Source organism: Pyrus communis, chromosome 7, assembly GCF_041283825.1.
Source record: "Pyrus communis isolate YQ-2024b chromosome 7, ASM4128382v1, whole genome shotgun sequence".
Taxonomy (NCBI): domain Eukaryota; kingdom Viridiplantae; phylum Streptophyta; class Magnoliopsida; order Rosales; family Rosaceae; genus Pyrus; species Pyrus communis.
Genome location: NC_142571.1, coordinates 24857393 through 24880258, shown reverse-complemented (window position 1 = coordinate 24880258; position 22866 = coordinate 24857393). Strand labels below are relative to the sequence as shown.

At 37.4% G+C, this 22866-nt stretch overlaps 3 protein-coding genes across 5 annotated transcripts; 1 reads left to right on the top strand and 2 right to left on the bottom strand.

Moving 5' to 3' along the window:
- Positions 1-1239: 1239 nt before the first annotated feature.
- LOC137734751 (BTB/POZ and MATH domain-containing protein 3) lies at positions 1240-6033 on the bottom strand. Of its 3 annotated transcripts, XR_015964093.1 has the most exons (5): positions 5377-6032; positions 4015-4363; positions 2852-3168; positions 2585-2731; positions 1399-1847 (listed from the first exon to the last, which is right to left on the bottom strand). XR_015964093.1 is itself a non-coding variant. In XM_068474028.2 (4 exons), exons 1-4 carry the CDS (start codon positions 5805-5807, stop codon positions 1624-1626), a joined length of 1281 nt encoding a protein of 426 aa, XP_068330129.1. In that variant the 5' UTR covers positions 5808-6033; the 3' UTR covers positions 1240-1623. The 3 variants fall into 3 exon arrangements, 2 of the variants coding, with proteins under 2 accessions (XP_068330129.1, XP_068330130.1); XM_068474028.2 differs by lacking the exon at positions 2585-2731 and having other exon boundaries at positions 1240-1847; positions 2892-3168; positions 5377-6033; XM_068474029.2 differs by lacking the exon at positions 2585-2731 and having other exon boundaries at positions 1240-1847.
- Positions 6034-7706: 1673 nt separating this feature from the next.
- LOC137733989 (putative methyltransferase PMT11) lies at positions 7707-12023 on the top strand. Its single transcript, XM_068473215.2, has 9 exons — positions 7707-8624; positions 8731-8880; positions 8981-9251; positions 9373-9483; positions 9988-10147; positions 10510-10767; positions 10861-10983; positions 11079-11156; positions 11601-12023. The coding sequence occupies exons 1-9, from the start codon at positions 7959-7961 to the stop codon at positions 11806-11808; spliced, it is 2025 nt and encodes a 674-aa protein (XP_068329316.1). The 5' UTR covers positions 7707-7958; the 3' UTR covers positions 11809-12023.
- A 6085-nt stretch (positions 12024-18108) lies between these two features.
- LOC137733493 (protein phosphatase 2C 37) lies at positions 18109-20282 on the bottom strand. The gene is made up of 3 exons (XM_068472640.2): positions 19580-20282; positions 19136-19450; positions 18109-18923 (listed from the first exon to the last, which is right to left on the bottom strand). Exons 1-3 carry the CDS (start codon positions 20102-20104, stop codon positions 18495-18497), a joined length of 1269 nt encoding a protein of 422 aa, XP_068328741.1. The 5' UTR covers positions 20105-20282; the 3' UTR covers positions 18109-18494.
- Positions 20283-22866: the final 2584 nt, after the last annotated feature.

Genomic DNA, 22866 nt, shown 5'->3' with positions numbered 1-22866 from the left:
GAATATGGGTTGCCCATGCACGGTGACTTAGCGCACAAGCGAGAGTTTGCAATGGGTGCCTTTCTCTGGCCTGACACCACAGTTCAGGACGCTTCAAGTTCTTTTGGAGACAAAAATCTCAAATAGCTACCTTCCTACCAGCAGTAGCATCTACTATATGTGACTATCAATATATTTTATGTAATTTTTTCTTTCTATCATGCTCCTAAAATTTGGTAATGAATTTGATTTCTATTACAATATTATGATTTTCATTGCAATATTCAAAAAGTGTGGCCAGTGGTAGAGCTAAAACTCTTTGTGTGAGGGGACCTTTCATATATGTATTGAGAAAAATTTCGAATCATAACATGAGCAACTGAAGTAATCTTCACAAAACTGAAAGACCCATTAAATTTAATCAAAAGGATGAAGAAGTGTATGGTACAACTAAGTGGGGGTGGGGTAAAGAGCACCGTAACTTGTAAAAAATTTGAAATTATAGGAAGAAAATACAAAGAAATCTAATTTGAATCATTTGACAGAAAAAAGAGGGTAAATAATAGTTGATTAGGTTGCTTTAGAAATAATATTAAGAACGATTTTAAACCCTATCCATGAGTTTCCCAAAACCACAAAGACAAAACAAACAAAACTGTTAGAAAAATATAAGACACGACATCGTTCAACTCAACTTCTTCATGAAGATAATTCATTTTTTTTCTCATGTCTCACGGTTCTACAACTGCAAGCTTGAGGCCATTAGAAATTTCTTACACAGTTGTCAAGATAGGCCTAGAACCACTCTGGTCCCTTAGTGGCTCTACCCATGACCATGAGTGTGGCCATGTACTAGCAGTCTAGCCCAAAAGAAGTGTGCACAATCGTCTTATTAATGGGACTGACTAAAATACTTATATCTTTTTAACACAATCATCATTTAACGATTAAATGTAAGTATTGTAACTAAATTCTTCATTTTATAGTTTTTTCTTTGACATGGAGCCATTTTTAAGAGAAATCGAACATAGAATCTCAAGCATAATGGTTAATACTCTTTTAACTACTTCAACCTACAAGCTCTTGAACTAACGATGAAGTTATACCTTTACACTAACAATGTACCCCCAAACGAATTCAATTTGTTGAATTCATTAGCACGTTAGCCTATAACTTGTACATTAGAAGAGTTCATATACATCTCTCTGTTGGTATAATAGCTTCCCCCCCCCCCCCCCCCCCAACAACACATCAAAACAGTGTACAACATTAAAGAACTTTAACATTTCATATCAAATGTTCTTAAAAAACCCCGAAGATCTTAGACCGCGAGTCCGAAATTGCCTCGGAGTTGCTTGTTACTTGAGCAAACATTAAGCTAAAACTGAATAAGTAAATTTCAACACCTAAACACTATGCTTTTCAGTAAAAATTTCCATTGGAAAGGAGAGACTACCTACAATTCCTACATAACACACAATGTAACCATACAATTCTCAGTTTTACATCCAACAACAGTAACCCCCACAGAACCTTTATACAAGGAGTGCCTGACATAACGCAAGACGGTAAGTGACAAATACACGCCCGCCATGCATGACTACCACTCCTTTCAGGCTTGTGGCCTCCAGGAACCTACATATGCTAAAACCGCCGCCTCACGCGCCTACCATTGGGATTTGCTGATTCTGCTACAGTCCCACCCCCATCTGCTGGCAAATCTAGTCCATATATGCTGCTGCCACTCCTCTTCCGACTTGACAGAAGACTAGAATTGTCATCCACCGCTGCAAATGTCTCCAGCAGCTCTACCAACATTGATGGGCAGCTCTCCTCTAGATGCTTGTACCCTTCTGATTGCATTACGGCTGCAAAAATCACGAGCAGTCATGAGTCCTATATTCAGTTTTACAACATACACTGCCAAATGAATAGAGTTACATGCAAAGAAAATAAAAAATAATTCCTCTATAAAAGGTTGAAAGTGATTGTTGCAAGAGGACGGATGTGGAAAATACAAGCTTTGAGAAAGAACACATGAAAATTTATGTTCACGGGTAGTAACATAAATTCATGTTGCAACAGGAAACCGTCCAGATTCATATCAAATGCATCACAAAGATAAGGTCAACCAATATTTTCAGCAGAATAACCATGACATTCAACCACGTGAGGATAAGGAACTACGGTTAAATCAATGCACACTAACGGAATTATAGGAACTCTGAGATGTTCCAGACCATTCAAAATGGTCATTCAATTATTAACCAACCAATATGGAATTCATCGGTTAATCCCTAAAAACTTAGAACAAACTGATAACTGTATTCGAGTTTAAATATAGCAAACGGTGGGTGGGTGAAGAGGTCAGTGCCTTGTTAAGACCAATTAACAGCACTTCTGGTTTAAACCAGTTTCCAGGGTCTAAAATATGGCAAATTGTAACAATTTCATGCAGGGTCCAACTTTTTGAATCACTCTTCTACCATTAGAGAGAGAAACAGTGAAATTCATCGTAATTCTTTCCTTTCTATAACTTAATGGAAAAAGAATGTATAGGGGAAGAACCTATATACAATCAGCCAAAATAGAAATCCTACTATACCATTCTCAGAACGCTGCCCCTCGATCAGCCAGATATCAAGGTGTCACCATAGGCTGACCAGAGGACCCAGACGGAAAGGTTGACCAGAGGTCCCACCGTCCCAAATGGAAATATCATAAATTTTAAAGGAACGTCCTTATTGACATCCTGAAACCATAGACATTGATAAGGACATCTGCAGCATGCATGATGAGGCAGGCATGCATGATACTACATCAAGGATACTTGAGACACTAAGAAACAGAGAAAATTCAAAACTGATATAACCTGAAAGCTTGCACCATCAGAATCTATGGGTAACACCCACCTCCCAAGTTCGACGGATTTGCTGTAAATTTAAGACAGACATCCTTAAGCTGTCGGCATTGATGCTGTTCAGCTAGCGCAAGTGTAGTTGCCACTGTCTCAGTAGTGATTTCTTCACATAACTTTGATTCACACAACAATTTCAGTCGATCTAGATTATACAGGTCTGCAGCTGCCAACAGATGCTGCACCATGACAGTGAATGTGCACAAAGGTGATGAGCCCATAACTTCGCGTGTATCAGGAAGTTTGTCCGTGTAAATAAAGAGAAGCATTGCCTGGAAAAAAGTGCCAAGATCTCTATTAAATTCATTAAACGTGTTCAAAATAAGAGCATACATAAATAAAACCATATGGATAAAACTTATCAGGAAAGGTCGGTATCACTGTGAATATTGGCCACAAGCCAAAGAGCGAACTTCTAGTCTAAATCTCAACTAATGAAACAAAGACAAATGGACCAGTGTAATATTCACAGTTACATGTTACTGAAACAAGCTCAAACTGGTTCAACTTTTCACTTATTAGAGGCCAGTTCTAAGCAATCAACTCCCACATGTACCCTTAATTACATGTTGAATCTGAATCCAGACATGCCATCAGCTACTTTTGATTTATCACGTTTGATTATATCTGTAAACAATCGAACAACAACAGTATAAAAACTCAAACCTTAAGATGACTCTCTCTAATTCATATTAGGGGATTCCTGCAATAATTATACCACCAACCAAGCAGACCCCAACAAGCACTGTAGTTTGCTAATGTGAACATAAGAAGAAACAAATATCACTTTTCCAGATAATCTTTAACCTGTAGATAAGTTTTTATATTTAAGTGAATTTAACAACTCAATGCATTATATGATAACTTGTAATTATTATCATCATTACTTTGTCTTGAAAGCTCCTAATCTAACAAAATAATGCTAGCATTTGACTTTGATCATCCCAAGATTTCTTATTTGTTCAGTTGATAACTGAATTCAAAAAGAACCTTTTGACTACTAATAAAAGTGTAAAAGGTGAATGTCAATTATGGAGAGACACAGAAGTGCACAAATGTTAACGCACTCTATTATTCAGATGGTAACAAGGGGAAGCAACAAGATCATGAAGCATTACCTTGAAGATGAAGGGCTCAACATCCTTCACAACTACTTTATCCACGTTACAATCCCCAACAAGTCCATAAAACTGCGCTCTAAATACACGAGACCGAGCAGCAAGTATCAACTTATGAGCTTTAAACTGTTCATCACCAACCTGAAAAACTATGTCACAACCAGCTTCAGAATCTAGAAAGTCCTTGAGGTCTCGTCCCATGTCTGATGATGGAACAGTGATTGTAAATTGTTTTGGTTGCTCAAGGCGAGTTCTGACAACTCCAACAGTGCAGTTCAATACAAGGCAATCATCCTTAAGGAACTCAGAAGTTTCTAGTATTGATCTTCTGAAGAATTTCTTGTAACCCCTGAAATTAGAAAAGTAAATCTCATTACGGAAACATGCAGAAAGTTCCCACCTGAACATAAATTCCCAATATTCGGAAATCAGTAAGCTTAACCAAAATTGAAAAATAGGTTACATAAACTGCAAGAAATCTATAAACAGTCTGATCAACAATAAACGATGAACTTCTCAAATTAGAACTTTGCAAAAACAGTTGACAGGTAGACTTCTGTTTAACAATAGTATAGATTGTAGATATTGATAATGAAACGTTAGGATTTTCCAAAATATAATCTTTAATATGATTAATATTCACCGGACAAAATAATTTCTTTATATATAACATTTCTAAAGTAGATGTATCTCGGGTCTGAACTAAGCATATCATAAATAACTCAATCAGACCTTTAATATTATTATCACCATCACTTCTGGGTCTGTTTTACATTTTCTATGGAGAAAAAAAAAATCCTAACCAAAATCATCTTTTCTTTCTTTAGTTGTGTTGATTTTCCAAGTGATTTATTAAATAAAAGTACAATTCAAACTAGGTTTTACTAACAACAATGTGAAAAAGAAAACTGAAGAGGAATGGTTCATTTCAAGATTTGGATGAACATACACATTAGTACACCAGACTAAACAATGATATATCTTAAAAATTAGTATCCATTTGAAGTTTTTGTACAGTTTTATGCATTTTTTTCTCTCTCGTTTTTTTTGGAAAGCAAAGCCTAAGGACTGGAGATAGGTAGACCGATGTCACAGAGAGCTCAACCACTTAAGCTATAAGCCCCAAATATAACAACTAGAATGCCAATCTAGCATAATCACATACATACCCACTGAAAGAACACCCATACCAATCACATTCAAATCCCAATTACCCAATTGATTACCAAGCTGCTAAATCACCATTATTTCACATAAAACACATTAAAACCTATCCGTAACCCGGGAATGTACTCAATTTTATCATAAAAATTAGATCTTTAAGGCACGAAAACCCGCCAATTAACCCATTTAAACACATACCACATGCTGCCTCTATACTTCAGCGTGTACGGCCCGCCCTCGAGAGCGCGATCAAAGTGACTGTGTACCTTGTCCTTCCCACTGTCCGTCTGATCCACCAACGTCAGCTCGAACAGAGCCCTCACATCCGTACCCTCACTAACCAAAGCAATGAAAACCGAGACGTACGCGTTACTATCCTCGGGGTTTTTACCGTCGGGGTAAAAGTAAATTGCCCAATCGTATCCGCCCACCGTGAACGTATCGCTCGTCAGATACTTCCCAGCTCCCATACCTTTGGCCAGCGAATACCCCTTTATCGTGAACCGGTGGGAGCCATTCACAGTCTCGCTGATCGATCTCGAGCACGATTCATGGTCGGACCCAGGCTTCGAATTCCCCATGGATTCACCCGATTTCGCCCCTCTGAAATGTTTCCGAATCGGCGGCATCGGACCGTCGGGTCCGGGCTGAAACCCTAGAAAGCCAAGCGGTCAAGGCGCGGCCTTGGCATGGCATGTAAATTGCGCAAATTGGGAAAATGAAACCCTAATTTTGGGTTTTGGGTGGTGAATTGGGGAGGAGAAACGATGCGTCGCCGGAGAAGAGATAAAGATTCGAGAAGACTGAAGAGATTTTTTGGGGTTAGGCGGGTCGTTTTTGCTTCCTGACGGGCCAGATGGGCTGGGGCTCGATTCGAATTTATAGTTCTTTTCGGTTCGGGTGACGTGTCCGGATGGACTTGAGAAGATTTGGTCTAAAAGGATTATTTTATTAAGTTTTAGGACTTGGAAGTAAATTAACTATTAATTTGGCTAATTAGCAAACTTAGGCCCAAGTCCATTCATTAAAACTTATCAATTATCATTTTTTTTTTGTCAATATCAATTATTATGATTTGGAATTTGAAATGTTAATGTGACTCTTTTAAAGTGAGATTCTTTATGAAGAGATTTTTCAGTGGGTTAGAAATTCGGTTCAGTACACTAAGTGACATAATACAAGTGGTTGGATATTTGAAAAATAAATTTTCAATTACTTGTATTATAACACTTGGTGTACCGACTGTGTTCTTCCACATTGAAAAATTTATCCTTTTCTATGGACTCTCTATCATTCCACAATTTAAAGTTACTTTTCGTGCCAATATGATAAAAAATTGTGTCAAAAACATTAAATGACATAACGTCTATAAAGAATCTCACTTTTGAGATAATATCGTTATCATTTCTATATGACCTAATTTAGAGCATATTTACTAGAAATAGATATGCAATCAAATTACAAACATATTTTGCGTTTATTAACACAATGAAAAAAAAGTGCATCGCACATCAAACTTGGGTATGTCATACATGAACACCATCAATACCATGGCCGAATTGGCTGGTTTTACTTACTATCGCATACATTGATGACTATTACGACTCCCATTAAAACAATATGAATTGATTACAGTTGACGGCATTCATTTTGCTAGAAAAAATGTTTGGTTTAGAATATGTGGTACCGTAAATTTTGGTCCATGACATGTGGCACTTTGGGTCATCGGAATAATCGAGAAACCCTCAACATTATCTCTGCCAAAGATAGTTAGGCACAGGTCCATTAGTTTTTAACTTTTAAGTTCGTTATAAAATATAAATATTTCTTGTCTCCTAAACAAGGAAATCTTAATTCATGTCAAATTATGATGTCTTGAGAATTAAGCAATGTAATCATAATTTTAGAAAGATTTGATATCTTATTCAGGATTTCTTCCTAGATACTTTTCCGATTAAATAAAGATTACTTTCCTTACAAGGATTCAAGGTTTCTATAAACACACTAATTTGGGTATAAGCAAAACACACAATTCTCTACATGAACTCATCTCTTACACGTCTAACCTAAGGCTCTTTTGTCAAGTATGGTACACGATGTCACGCCACTCGTTCTCTAAAACTATAGTTGTGTAATTGGTTCCAACAGATCCCATGAACATGAACACTACCATGTTTATAATTTATAATGACTATATGCATACACTTATTGTTGAGTCATAGAATAAGCTGTCAATATAAACAATATATCATTATAACGAACAAAACGCATCTGACATGCTATCGACAATAAAAATGAACGTCATTCACATGTAAACAACATCATTTTTTCAATAACTATTCTCTAAAAAAAATTTACATTTGAAAGAATTTAACGTATGAAAATTTAGATAATTATTTATTTGATCAAAACGCTAAATCCGTTTATATGTCTGACACTGCAAAGTGATCAGTTTTAACAGTTTATTTGGATATTTTACGCGCAACATTCACCCCTGCCAACTGCTAATTAATTCACCTCTGCCAGTTGCACACGTGTCACCATATCTTACTCCCTCCACAAAACAATTTCACACCCCCGTCGGTGACCGTCTGTCTTCTTCTTCGGCCACACCACAACCACACTCAACCTTCAGATCCTCACTGCTCTCACTCTTTGGCCACCCCGGTTCCGATTCAACCCACCAAAACACAGCGTAGCGTTTCGTTTCGTTTCGATGCGTTCGTCGTTTTCGGATTCCACCCAATTGAATTGAATTAATTACCTGAAAAGTCAAAAGCATGGCGATTTTGGGCAATGGCGATTGGCTGCGAATCCCATTGATCCTGAAAGTTTGGGGATTTGTGATGATAGCAGTCACCTGCTTCTACCTCGGGAAGCACTGGTCCGATGGGTCCCAGCAGCTCCTCTTCTTCACCACCACCACGCGCCGAGCACCCTCCGCCGTCTCCGTCTCGCCCAATCTAGACAAGCCTTTCAATCTCTCCGCACTCATAAACGAAACCCTAGCTCCACCTCCACTGCTTCCGCCTCCGTCTCCGCCGCCTCCGCCTCCTCCTTCTTTGCCGCCTCCGCCGCCGCCCGATGTGGTCCGGAGGTTCGGGATCGTCGACGAGAACGGCACCATGTCCAACGAGTTCGAGGTGGGGGATTTTGATCCCGATGAGGTGGTGGAGAATTGGGGCAGCGAGAACGGGACTGTGCCCGAGAGCGAACCGAGTAGGTCGGGTCGGGTTAGTGTGAAGAGGTTCGAGCTCTGCCCGAAGAGTATGAGCGAGTACATACCGTGTTTGGATAATGTGGAGGCGATTAAGAGGTTGAAATCGACGGCAAAAGGCGAGCGGTTCGAGCGGCATTGCCCGGACGCTGGTCGGGGTTTGAATTGCTTGGTTCCTCCGCCCAAGAGTTACAAGACCCCAATTCCATGGCCTAAAAGCCGGGACGAGGTATTTTCTGAGACTTTAAAGTTTTTAGCTTTCTGTATGTAAGTATTTGTTTTTAAGATTAAAGCATTAATCTTTTCGAACTTCCGAAATTGTCACTTCATTGCAGGTTTGGTACTTCAACGTACCTCATACAAAATTAGTGGAAGATAAAGGGGGTCAGAACTGGATTACCAGACAGAAGAACAAGTTTAAGTTTCCGGGAGGCGGTACACAGTTTATACATGGAGCAAATGGTTACTTGACTGATATTTCTAAGGTTAATACTGTTTAAAGTCGACGGAATTGGGAAATGTGTAATTTGAGCATTGGATTATTGTTCTTCTGATCATCTGATGGTCAAAGTATTAATCTTGCAGGCGGTCCCTGACATCACCTTTGGTCAGCATATACGAGTTGTTTTGGATGTTGGATGTGGTGTTGCGAGTTTTGGTGCGTATCTGCTGTCGCGAGATGTCCTTACCATGTCAGTTGCACCTAAAGATGTCCATGAGAACCAGATTCAATTTGCTCTTGAACGTGGTGTGCCTGCCATGGTAACAGCATTTGCAACTCACCGTTTGTTGTACCCGAGTCAGGCATTTGACTTGATACATTGCTCACGTTGTAGGATTAACTGGACTCGTGACGGTATGCAAAACTTATATTAAACTTTTTAATTTCCTCTGAACTGCCTTAGTTACATGATGGTCACGCGGGGGATGTCTTCTGATTGTGTTTTCTTTACCTCTTTCACTTCTTTGTTATGAAGATGGCATATTGCTGCTTGAGGTTAATAGGATGCTCAGGGCAGGAGGATACTTTGCTTGGGCAGCACAGCCAGTTTATAAGCACAAAGACGTTCTAGAGGAGCAGTGGCAAGGTATTACCGTGAAAATTTTCTTTGGGGAAACTTTTTAATAGTGTATTGATTGCTAGTTAGTGTTTGAAAGTTCTGCAGCTTTTGTATTAGCATTTCCTAGCCCAGATGAATCGAGAGCAAAATAACATTTTGTGCCTCCAGTTAATCACTTCATCCCACAAACTATAATTTCTGTTTGACTGTGAATCACAAATATTCAATTTCAATTGTTTCTTGAAGACCTATACTAACTGACAAGCCAGCAAAACAACTTTGTTTGTTGCACACGAAACTTTCTAATCTAGCTTTCCTTTAGGCATCATGTATGACTCTGTTCCTAGTTTTGAGAATGTGGAAGGATCGAGAAGAGAAGAGAAGTGGTTGCAAGGGTTTAGTAATCATATCTGGACCTGGGAAACAATTAAACCTTGTGTACTAACTTCTTGTTTGATGACATCACTGCTTTGCTAATCATGTCTGTGCCTGGGAAACAATAAAATCTGTTTTTCATTTTTCCTTTTCCAGAGATGCTTAACCTCACCAAGCGGCTTTGCTGGGAATTGGTGTCGAAGCAAGGCTACGTTGCAATATGGAAAAAGCCGGTTAACAACAGCTGTTATCTGAATCGGGATGAAGGAACCAAACCTCCATTATGTGATCCAAGTGATGACCCAGACAAAGTTTGGTACATCCGCAATTCCTCTCTTAATAATGAGTTGATAATTTTTTAAAGTAAGATAGGTTATTCATCAAATTCAGATATTAATTAAATGCATACCAACTGTTTTCCGTCCTACCACTTTCCTTTGCATTAAGGCCATACATATTTTTTATTGGAGATAATTTGGAATAAACCTGCAATGAACTCTTTGAAAATGTTGGACTCCCTTTTATCTTTTGTTTTTGGTTCTGAATTGACCTTTTGTTTGAGGTCTAGTTTGAGTTTAAAAGTTTATTTCTGCAGATCCAAAAGAGCTTTCATGTGCATGTAGAGCACTTGCCTCTTGTTCTCTGAAGGTTAATGGTATTCTTTGTATGATGATTCAGGTATGTTGATCTGAAGTCATGCATTACAAGACTCCCTGAAAATGGTTATGGAGCAAATGTCACAGCATGGCCTGCACGTTTGCAAACTCCCCCTGATCGGCTTCAGAGCATACAACTTGATGCCTATATATCCAGAAAGGAGCTCTTCAAAGCAGAATCTAGATATAACGATGAGTTAATTGGAGGTTATGTTCGTGGTTTAAAATGGAAGAAGTTTAAATTAAGAAACGTAATGGACATGAGAGCTGGCTTTGGAGGGTATTGTATTTATCTTGTGCTCTACTGGTCTTCCATTTCTATTTTTTTTGCTAAAATTTTCTCATTACTTCTGGTCTCTTAATTGGTTGGCAGATTTGCATCGGCACTAATTGAACATGATTTGAATTGCTGGGTTATGAATGTGGTTCCTGTTAGTGGCCCCAACACCTTACCTGTTATATATGACCGTGGACTCATTGGAGTAATGCATGACTGGTACATTACCTACTGGTTTTCTTTGTATGGCATGATTGCTGCTTATAATAAGTTCAGTTGATTTAAAAGTTACTCATTTGCATTAAATGTATCAGGTGTGAACCATTTGATACATACCCACGAACCTACGATTTATTGCATGCAGCTGGTCTTTTCTCTATTGAGAGAAAAAGGTGCTCTCTCTCTCTCTCTCTCTCTCCTTCCAATCTAAACATTTTCATTATTTTTTTAGTTTGAAACAGAGCTACTTTAGAATAGCGTTGGATTTAACTTCTGATAAGTTGTTAATTTAAAGGTTGGGAAAATGGAAAGGCTTTTTCTTGTTGAGTAGTAGTTAATCATGACTGGAAAAGGAAAGCAATGCAGAATTATATTTGGTTTGTCGTGATCATCCTGCATGCCTTCTCTCTTTTGTTCGTTGGCTGAGGTTGAGGTTTATAACCATGTTGATGCTTGACTGTTTGATTTGAAGTTTTCATTCCATAATTTGACGTTTGGATTATCTGGATTTGTTCCTGGGGTGGGAGTGAGATGCATTGGGAGTGAAGTGGCGGTTTTACACATTTGTTTTTGTTTTCTTTCTGTAAAGCCTGATTTGATTCATAACATTATAACAGATGCGATATCTCTACAATCATGCTTGAGATGGACCGGATGCTAAGACCTGGTGGTCGTGTATACATCCGCGACTCTCTTTCTATCATGGATGAACTTCAAGCGATCGGAAATGCCATGGGTTGGCGCGTCAGTATAAGAGACACATCTGAGGGGCCTCATGCAAGTTATAGACTCTTTATTGCCGAAAAACGCCTCTTGCATGGTTGAAGCATTGGGACATGATGACCAGATTGTATCTTACTAATCTTCTAAAAGGGAAAATGAGCAAACCAGATTGTCAAACACCATCGCTTCACGGTGCCATGGACCGGTAATGAGAGAGATTGATAGAATTCTTCAGATCAGTGTTGAAACTCCGTCCGGATAGTGAGGACCTGTTTTTCCTTGTGAAATAGAATCCTCATAGTCGTGAATTTAGATTATGATTTATTTATTTATTTAAGAATTTCAATTTTTTAGCGTACGATGTACATATTGGTCATATCGATATCCAATTTTTTATTTCTCAATGTTTAATATTTACGGGGTTCAAAAAATTTGAGGCTGCGTTCTTATTGAAGGCTATCAGTTTATTTGGTATAAATTTCTCATGATTTGCAAAAGTCATTTCTAATTGAAGTCTTTACAGAGATCAAAGAAACTCATTCAACGGAGACATATATATATATATATATATATATATATATATATATAGGGGTGTGCAAAAAGAAAAAAATAGGTGCTTAAAAGTCATTTCTTGGGTCCAAATTTTATTTTTGAAAATGGTTGCTAAAGAAATTGACATGTTTTCAGTCATACTCTAAACCAAACCCTCAATATTCCCTTATGCACATTCATTTTTGCAGGAGAGAATGATTGATGAACCCTAAACCTAAACCCAAAACCCAAAACCCAAAACCTAAACCTAAATCTGACTGAATCTTCGGTCCAACATAATCTTTGGTCAATAAAATAAAATAGGGAAATGTTATTAGCACTTCAAAAATCTCGTTCTACACAAACTAGATGTGAAGATCCGAACAGAGTGCAATATGAGATGAGATGATATTTTTGAACTTTGATTGGCAAGATGAGATTTTTGGTGGTGAACCCAAACCAAACCAACTAAACCCAGCCATTTACATAGGAGGTGAACAACTTACATAGCATTGGTACACCACTACGTAAAACCACTGTATTTATTTCATTAGTACAGAATGTCACTGTCGCGGTGTACCTGTGCCATATAAGTCATTCTCACATAGGATAGGGGGCGACTTGACTCGCAAAGCCCGATTGTTCTCCTTCACCATACCATGTAAAGGCTCTTGAGCCCCTTTATGTAATATTTGAACTTTACACACACACACACACACATATATATACACAAATTACAGTGAATTTAGCTCTGTTTATGGGTAACCCACTATATTTTCTTGTGTGTATACTATGATTCATCTCACCCCTTGCACCTGTATTTGACCGTCAATGTCCTTTGTTAACCTTACTAGTTTCAGCGTTAACAATATAGATTCCAAATTATATTAAAAAAAAAATCGAGATAACTTCAATTTCATTTGAATTTAAAAATTATGATTAGATCCAAAACTTTTGAAATGAAAATCAGAAACCTTGTTTCTAATCCGATCCTTGCAAAATCATTCATACATAGATTAGAACTAGGAAAAATTTATTCGAACCATGCTTCCGTCTCTCTACACCCAACTTAACATTTAATGTAAATGATCTTTTCTACTGTATTAGAAAATTACCAGAACATATGCTTAGTCTACTAATTCTGTAATCAAACCCAAATCTTTTTCTCAAATTTTAAATCATCTAAGATAAACCAAAGAATGTGCTTAATTATACGTTTGAAGATGGTAATGCGTTTTCTCGGGTTGTAAAGAAAACAATCGAACTCTTGATCTAACCTAATCCGAACGGCGAACACAACGAAAAGGGTTCCTTTGCTCTCAGCTACTAGGGAAAAAAAAAAAAAAAAAGAGATCTGCAGGTGCTCAAAGTTTCAAACATAGCATGTGATGTGAAGACATTTGAGTCACGACCGAACCCCACTGCACTGCACTGCTGTCTACAAATTTACATCCCCCATGCATAATGATCCAGATTGAATTATATTATACAAAAATAATAAATAAATAAATAATAATATTTTTGTATAAAAGGTTTAATCGTAACCATGATTCTTGAACTTTACTTTTAATTTAATTTTAGTCTCTGAACTTTTATATTAGTTCTTTAATTCTCGAATTTATCCCCAATGCCGTCTTTTTTTTTTCATTAAATTTAAGCGTATATTAGGAACTTCAACTTAAAACTTTTCTAAAAAATATAAAAGAAGCTAAAAAACAAATGAAAATTATAAATTAATATCTAAAACTTATAACAAAATGAAATATGAACTATAAAAATACAAATGAAAGAGGTTGAACTTTAGCAACTAGAAAATTAAGGCAATGCGATTTCAAAGTTGGTAGGAAATCGAACCGTGGCTAAACTTAACCAACTAACAAATCACATAATGAACCATGGAAAAAAATTCAATGTATTCAATTTTCTTACACAAAAAGAAATTCACTTTTAGTGTTGAGAGATGAAGTTCCTAAAGTACCCCTAATTTAACGGATAAATAGATGGTGTTAGCGAAAATGACGGATAATTCCTGAATTTCCCATGATTTTCGAGGATTAAGAAACTAATATGAGAATTTACGGGACTAAAAAACGAACTAGGTGTAAAGATATAATAATCATATAGTAAACCGTACATGGTTTTGCAATACCAGGCCGAATAGAAGTTTCCAAGTCTACGAATCATCGATCTTCTGACTTTGATTGCTTCCCAACTAGTGACGTGGTCTTAAATGCGATATTAAATGGTATTAAATTCGATATTGTTTTATTAAGTCAAATCCCTAAAGTGTGGGTGGGTGATCTCTTTTTTTTATTTCTTCTCTTTTAATTATTTCATTGTGTAATGCGTTTTCATTATTTGATTGGTCCACCTCACATGGTATTATATAATATAATAATAGAGTTGGATTGTTTTGTGTCCTCTCTTCCAGTAAGGGTGACACGTGATTATATATGTACGGCAAGCTACTAAAATTGACCCGATAAAAACTTGATTGACAAAAAAGCATAAACGTTTGTGCGTGCCTGTAAAAGAAAAAGCAGCCTCTTCGAGTTCTTTTTGTGTGGGATTTTAAGAATTTGCGTATCGTATTTGTTTATTATATATTCTGTAATTAGAAATTATTTAAAATTTATTATTTAAAATTAAATATAAACAGTATTTGATAAAAATTAACTGCACGATGTACGATGAACGAACACAATTTACAGATCCTCGAGATTCACAAAGAGGATCCAAAGAGAATCCGGATTCCTTATAAAAAACATTACACGAGATATATTCATCGTCATTGTAATAAGCTGAGAAACTACGTAATGGTGAATTTGTTTTATGCATTGTTTACAATATTGGTATCAATAAAAATATCGATATGCAAAATTGTGGCATCATTGATGGATATATTGATATCAGTTGTTTTTTTTTTTAAGGAAAATAATGAAATTTAAAATGACAATTTAGAAAATGTCAAACACTGGTTTCAATCAAATATAAGAGTTTCTCTAATATTTAATTAATGTGTCGAAAATATTGACAAAATATGTTGATTTTAACTTAAATTTAAGAGTTTTTCCGAATGCCCATTCCATGTGTTTATCTGATTTCTTATATATTTTCACGGAAATATCGACCGTATAAAAAAAATCTCAAACATTGATTTTATGTAAGTCTTATGTTGTACAGTGGATCCGCTGAAGTTTGTCACCCTCTCTTCAAAAGAGTGCAATTGGGTTAGAGGATTGAGGAGTGGGACACAACTAAATCCAAACAAAAATGAAAATTGGATCAGACGACTCGCAAGGAAGCCAGAAGGAACATAGTATCATAAAATTTGAGTACTATTTCAATTTTCATCACACCAACCAATTGAAACTGGAATTTTTATAATTTTGCAGTTGACAACACCGAGCAGGTAGAATCATATAATATCAGAATTTAGAATTGATAATGATACACGTTTACGAGATTTGGTCACCTATCAAAATTTTAGTGATCACATGATACGTTTCTACAAGCGTTGTACTACTTTTACTTATTATTTGACGCTTCAGTCGCTTGATTAGTTATTCAACAATTATCATGCATGATATTTGAACTCACGATTACTTTTTACAACAAAGTTTGAGACAAAATCTGATTGGATTAACCGATCATAGAAGAGCATTTATTAGTTGCATCGGTTTTTCTCGAATTTACATATATTTAATGTTAAAACATATTTAACTTAAGCTAATTGACAAAAATCTGTTGGATTAAATTCGACGATCATATATGCTGAAACTAAATGAATGTAAACACTCAAGAAAAATTGAAGTTGTATCACAAGAAATATAAAAATATTACTCTTATCATATATTTATACCATATTTTCAATAAAGATGGGATCCACATGTGTTTGTAGACCCTACCTCTATTGGAGATGTGGTACAAATATGTGATAAGTATAACATTAATCCAAGAAATATCATACCCATATTTACTTGGTGTGATAAAAAGGGAAAAATCTTGACGGCCGCCAAGAAATATATTCACGTGCGTAATTTTACACACAACACTGTCACGTAACGAGTAGTACCCAAACATATATTTCCGGTTCTATGCACATTTATCCCAAAGCATGTAAAACGGCCGATCATTCAAAGTTATTTTTTGTTCTCCTACTTATCTCAATTGAGGAAGGATGCACCAACATATCATACCACCACCTCATTTCTTACCCTTTTGAAAAAGGGTTGGCGTTATTAAAGTGGCAGAAAAAGCTCTTCCTCGGTAACATTTGGGTCCATGCCCATCACCATCAGAATCTAAACAAATCAAAGCCAGTTAAGAGATGCTGATGCCGCAAGGCCAGCATCACATACGAAACGCTACGTGTCGGGATCCCATTGAGCAGGACAATGTGTGTGTTCCCCTAACATTGTTGTTGAGGAATAAAAATCGGGTGGTGGAACCCCCGAAATCCGCCCACTCAGCCCACCTCAATTGCCGATCGGTAGGACTATATCTATCCAGCTTTGGCCAGCCACTCGGGTGGCTGAGACTAAGAGAGAGCTCACAGTTATCCGCACACGGCGACAGCGGTGGCGGAGATAGAAGGGGTCCCAAACGATTCACGTGAACGATCCATATGCCAGGTCTACATGAACTAAACACATCCGAAATCTGTCGCTTTCCTGTTTTTATAGAATATACTTGACTTGTTCTTCAGTTATTCACTTGACATAGAACTCGTTTAGATGTGCTTTTATGATGATTTAAAACGTTTTTGGTAGAAATATTTTTAGAAACAATCCTTACTAAAAATATTAGTAAATCATGGAAAAACACTTAAAGTGTTTTATGGAAGAAGCAAAAAACTGGTGCTTTATGTAAAAAAACATTTAAAGTGCTTTTGAAACTCAAAAACATTTTCTTTAAAAACATTTTCAGTTATTTTAAAAGCACGTACAATCGAGTTCATAGTTAGGATCAATATCTAGATAATCTCAATGTCAATTGTACATTTAAAAAAGTAACGTATTTTGGGACATGTCTGCCCTCACCGTAAAATTGAGAAAATGTTTAGATTTTTTCATGCATGGAGACAGAACATTCGATGTTCTATGCATGTCATCCACCTTTTATCAAGTCGCTCCATGGATGTTTCATGGTTTTTCAAAGTTCTTGGGCGCTTGTGCTTGTGTTTTTCGCATATTTTCAAGGAAAGATATTGTTTGACGGATGTTTTTGCTAATTTTAGTGCAATAAATAGTTGTTTTACTTGATATCTAATTTTTTTGAGATGTTTTATAAAAAGGAAAACTAATAAAAAGGACTTGAAAACTTTGAGTTTTAATGATAAGGATAATATAAAGGGTAAAGTGAATAGTATCATGATTGACTTTTTAGTGTAAAAATATGATTTTTCGTTAAAATGAACAATATGTGAGTTTTTCGTTAAAACTCATTTTATAAAAAGAGATTGCGTTGGGCTTTCACTCTTCCGTTCGAGGTCACGGGGAGCAATTTGATGTTGAGGAGGTGGACATTGACAGTGAATCATGAGCAACAAAATTATGAAAACCCGATTTCAAATGACAAAAGCTAAAGAATTCTTAAACCAGAACATATCAATTTCGTTAACTGTTTATGGTATACTGGCCTGGTCCCCTCATTGTTTTACTTTTCCTTTTTCTTCATATTGTTAACAAACATATCAATTTCGTTAACTGTTTATGGTATACTGGCCTGGTCCCCTCATTGTTTTACTTTTTCCTTTTTCTTCATATTATTAACAAAATCTAGTAGCGGAGGATTTTCTAGGTGGGACGGTCCTTCCTCCTTCAACAACATTGATCAAAAGCTAATCTCGCATAATCTCACCTTACAAAATTTACATAAAAACAAGTTCATCACATTTGAAATTCAATAACAACACTTTAAGCAAACTCATTGATTTTGAGAAGCAACAAAACATCCAAAAGTAAAAGAAAAAAACAATTTAGTTCGTATAATAACACATTTCTGCAACGTTCTGCAGTCAAAGCGGATATTGTAAAATAAAAAGAAAAACTAAAAATTAAGAGAGAAAAAAATAAACCAAACGACCCAGAGAAAGAAATCTAAATTTTCTTTCCTTCAACGTGTAAATTAAAAGAAAATTACGAGCAGCCCACAACTAAAAATTAACAAATCGAAAGCTACTCTCTTGTAATTTCCCTTTCTCTGAGGCTAGATCGGTAATTATATCATCATCGCGTAACCAAACGACACCGGATTTAGGACCTCCCTGGTCTTCTCAAATCCACGACGATGACGCTGACGTTGTCGCTGCTCTGCCTAGCCAGGGCCAACTTCGTCAACAAAATGGATGCGTCCGAACACGCCTTGTCGGAGCTCGCCGCCGCATCACAGCACAACTCCGACTGCGAAGCCGCCGTCTGCGCGCGCAGACACATGCGCGCGACGCCGCAGGCGGTGTCGTTGGATACCACGTCCCAAAGGCCGTCGCTGGCAAGGATAAGACACTCGTCCTCCGCCGTCCGTTCCGTGACCATCACATCCGGCTCCGATATCACGTACGGCTTCAGGTAGTTGTCGCCGATGGCCCTCGACATGGCAAGAACTCCGAGGACTCGCGCGCCATCCCAGTAGATCACGCGACCGCCCGCTGCTTCGATCCGAACGAGCTCGTCGGGTCGATCCGGCTGCACAAACACAATCAATATAATCGCACGTTAGCTAACGTGTTGTGTACGCGCAATCAAAGTGCTAATTAGTTCACGCGCCAAAGCGACAGATTCGGTTCAATGAATTTGTAGTCTGACTTTATCAGATCCAAAAAGTACCGATTATTTAACTTTAATCCGCTATTTGTGTTTGTTTGTCGGGAAAAAAAGCGAGGGAGCTAAAGGCACACCTTATGATCGGAGGAAAGAGGAACCGCGGCGCCGCTTCGGCAAAGCACAGCGCGGGAATCGCCGCAATTGGAGACGACGATCTTCTCCGGGGTGACGACGGCCACAACCGCCGTAGAACCGACGGCGTCGCAGTGCGGAGTCTGGAGTTCGCACCGGCAGTTCGAGCTCTGTGCCTTGAGGTTCCCTTCCTGGACCTCCTCGTCCATCTTCAAGAAGCTTCGCTCCATGGCGTCCTTCCACTGTACGGTCTCGCCTTCGGTTTCGAGCTCTTGCTTTACGATCTCGTGCAATCGGTCCTTACACTTCAAGGCCACCTGAAGAAGAAAATCGAATTAAGAACAACAAAATTAAATTCCGAAACGAAAAACGAAAAATCGAAAGCGAAGCGGCTAAGTAAACAACGAAGATTAATTAGGCTAATTGAATAGGATTAGTGTGCTTACATGAGAGCAGCCATGGCCGTCGAAAACGCCGTAGAAGTGAGTTCCGTTAAATTCCGGATTCTCCTTTTGCAAAAAAGACGGGTGAATCGAAACGGCGTCTTCCATGTCTCGTCTTCTCCCACACACCGAAGTCATACCGAACCGGGGACTCTCCTGGACCGGCGCCTGAACCGCTTCGTTTTCCACGCGAACAGACTCGGACACCTCATCACCACGTCTATTCTTTACACCAGCATCATCTTCCACAACACGCACCGTAGCACTAGGCTTCGACTCTTCGAGTCCCTCTTTCGAGCTCTCGGCTGCGTTTTGTGGTACGGACGATAAGGACCAGTACAGATCGATCTTCTGCCGCTTCCGCCCGTTCTCCGCCGTCGGTTGGACGGCCAGTTCAGCTATGTACTTAAGCGGCAAGAGGTCCAATCTCCTCCGCCGCGAGGTCCTGGAGCTCGAGTCCGTCGTCATCGTCGTCGTCGTCGCCGACGCCTCGCTTTCTCCAACAACACCGCAGCACATTCCAGCCATCGCAAATCAAATCAACTAGACCAATACTAAAATCGATCAACAAACGACGCCAACAAAAAACATTAACAGACTCTTCTCTTGCTCGTTAGAGGATGCTTGGAGTTCTCTGTATATAACGAAGAGAAAATGGATTTCAATACAATGGGTTTGGATGGAGCTTTTTCTAAACGAAGGAGGAGAGCGCCACCTCATCACCCGCAACAATTTCACCTGGGGGCCACCGCGCCTAATCGCGGGCAGCTTGCCCGTCACCATCTCGGGCAGGATCCGACACTGTCCAGTTGGTATGACGTCGAACTACTGAATAGAGCGCTCTCATCTCTGCCGTCCATCTCATCTCCACCATACCTCGATTATGAACACGTGCTTCGTCCTTCTCGACACGTATACGTGGCCTCCTTTTGGGTTGACACGTTAGGTATAGGCGGTGTCCTGTCTTCAACACGCATGTGGTCCACGACCGACCCCTCTCTCTTTTTTAAAATATTTTTCTAAATTTTATTTTAATCGCTGCTTCCATATACCACCACGTGGCGTCATCGTGGATGTACCAGATTGGTTTTCTTTCCCACACGCGAGTAACACCAACAGCTAAAGTTTTTGTTGTGGACTTTCCCAATTGGGAAGAGATTTTTGTATTCAATTTAATATATTAATTTCATACCACAAAAAAGATAATTCGGTGCTTGGGTGAAGAAGAAAAACACATTATTGTTACTGGATTTGAAAATTTTTTACACGACTTGTTAAGCCGTTTAGACGTAGTTGTATTGTTTGGTTTCTATTTCATACTAAATGTTGATTGGTCATTTTTCTCTAATAATATTTGACAGAAGTTGCTACTCAAAATTGTTCGTTACTGCTTCATATAACTTTGTGTGTATGACTAAAACTGTTAATATTATAAGTCTTGCTATAAAGATTATCTCTGTAAAAAATAACTAAAACTTACTTCGTTTAGTTATCAAACTGTACACAAACAGATGAACAAAATTAATAAAAGCATTTTGTTGTGGACTTTCCCAATTGGGAAGAGATTTTTGTATTCAATTTAATATATTAATTTCACACCACAAAAATGATAATTCGATGTTTGGGTGTAGAAGAAAAACACATTATTGTAACTAGATTTGGCAATTTTTTACAAAATTTGTTAAGCTATTTAGGCGTAGTTGTATTGTTTGGTTTGTATTTCATACTGAATGTTGATTTGTCATTTTTCTCTAATAATAATTGGCATAGTTCTTATTCAAAATTGTTCGTTATTGCTTCATATAACTTTGTGTTTATGACTAAAACTATTCATATTATAAGTCTCGCTATAAAGATCATCTCTGTAAAAATTCAACTAAAACTAAATTCGTTTAGTCATAGAAGTGTATACAAACAGATGAACGAAATTAGTAAAAACATTACGAACCGTTTGTGTATTAGCTACAATAATTGATTAAAAGAATGTAGTTTTAATTCTTTATTTTTTGCAAAAATAATATTTAGAGCAAAATCTATAATATAAATTATTATAATTATAAACACAAAACTCGATAATTTAAACTTAAATAATTTTAAGAATGAGTTCCTACACTTTAGTGAAACATTACTTTTCTTTTTCGGCCGTATAAAAAAGGCGACATAGTGGCCCAAACGTAATAACATTGGAACAACCGGTGACCACCTGCCACGTAAAGGGTATGGGCTGTCAAGCAACGAGTTTCCGGTTCCCCACATGTGGTGACCCACAAGTTGGATGAATTGCCACGTCAATGGTCATAAAAGGTCAGTCGCTGTCCCTGAGTGACTCAACCTCAACATCCTCCTCTGACCATGGTTCACTTGACCCATCTTGGTTACTGGTTAGGTCCAGGGTTTTCTTCGCTGCTCGTAATAACAAAATTTGGATATTGAAACTCAACGTTCTTATTTGATGTGATTTAGGGCTGATTTAGTATTGCTGTATTTTGAAAAAAAAATTACTTTTGATGTACTGTGTAAATAAGCAGCTGTGAAATAAAGCAGCAGAGTGTTTGGTAAACTTTTTTGTAAAAGTGCTTTTGAAAAAAAAAACAGTATTATAGTGTTTGGTAAACTTTATGTAGAACAGATATTAAAAAAAACCGGTTTTTCAAAGCTGAGTTTTGCTATTTCTTGTTTTTGGCTTTTTTTCACCCAAAACTGTGAAAAAAAAGCTGAAGCTGAATGTTTACCAAACACAAAAACAGCTCCCAGCTTTTTTTGATACCAGCTTTTTTCAAAATCACCTCAGTACCAAACCAGGCCTTAGTTATCTGATTTAATGGAATTTATTTTCATTTATATATGAGAGGCCTGAAGTTCGATTATCGTAAAAAATAAATTTAAATTTTATTATTATTATTATTTTATTATGAGACTAAGTTAACCGTATTTTTTTTTAATAAATAATATTATCTACATTAAAGGGGAGAGGGTGGACTTAAGCTTCATAATGAATTAGTAATAATTCGGTTTAAATTTAAAGCTTTCATTCTCATTTGCATCTTTTGGTTTTGAGGGGCCTTACCAATCGAGGCCTAAGGTTCTAAAAAACTAAAAGCTCATAGTCAAATTGAAAGTTTAAATTTTAATCGAGAAAAAATATTAAATTTTAGTTCGAATGACTTTTAGACAATGAAAAACTCATCGTAATAGTACCAATTTAATCATACTTTATCATTAAAATGACACAGTTAAATATTAAGTTCAACACAAATATTAATTGTTTTACATGAATCAAACCTAAAATT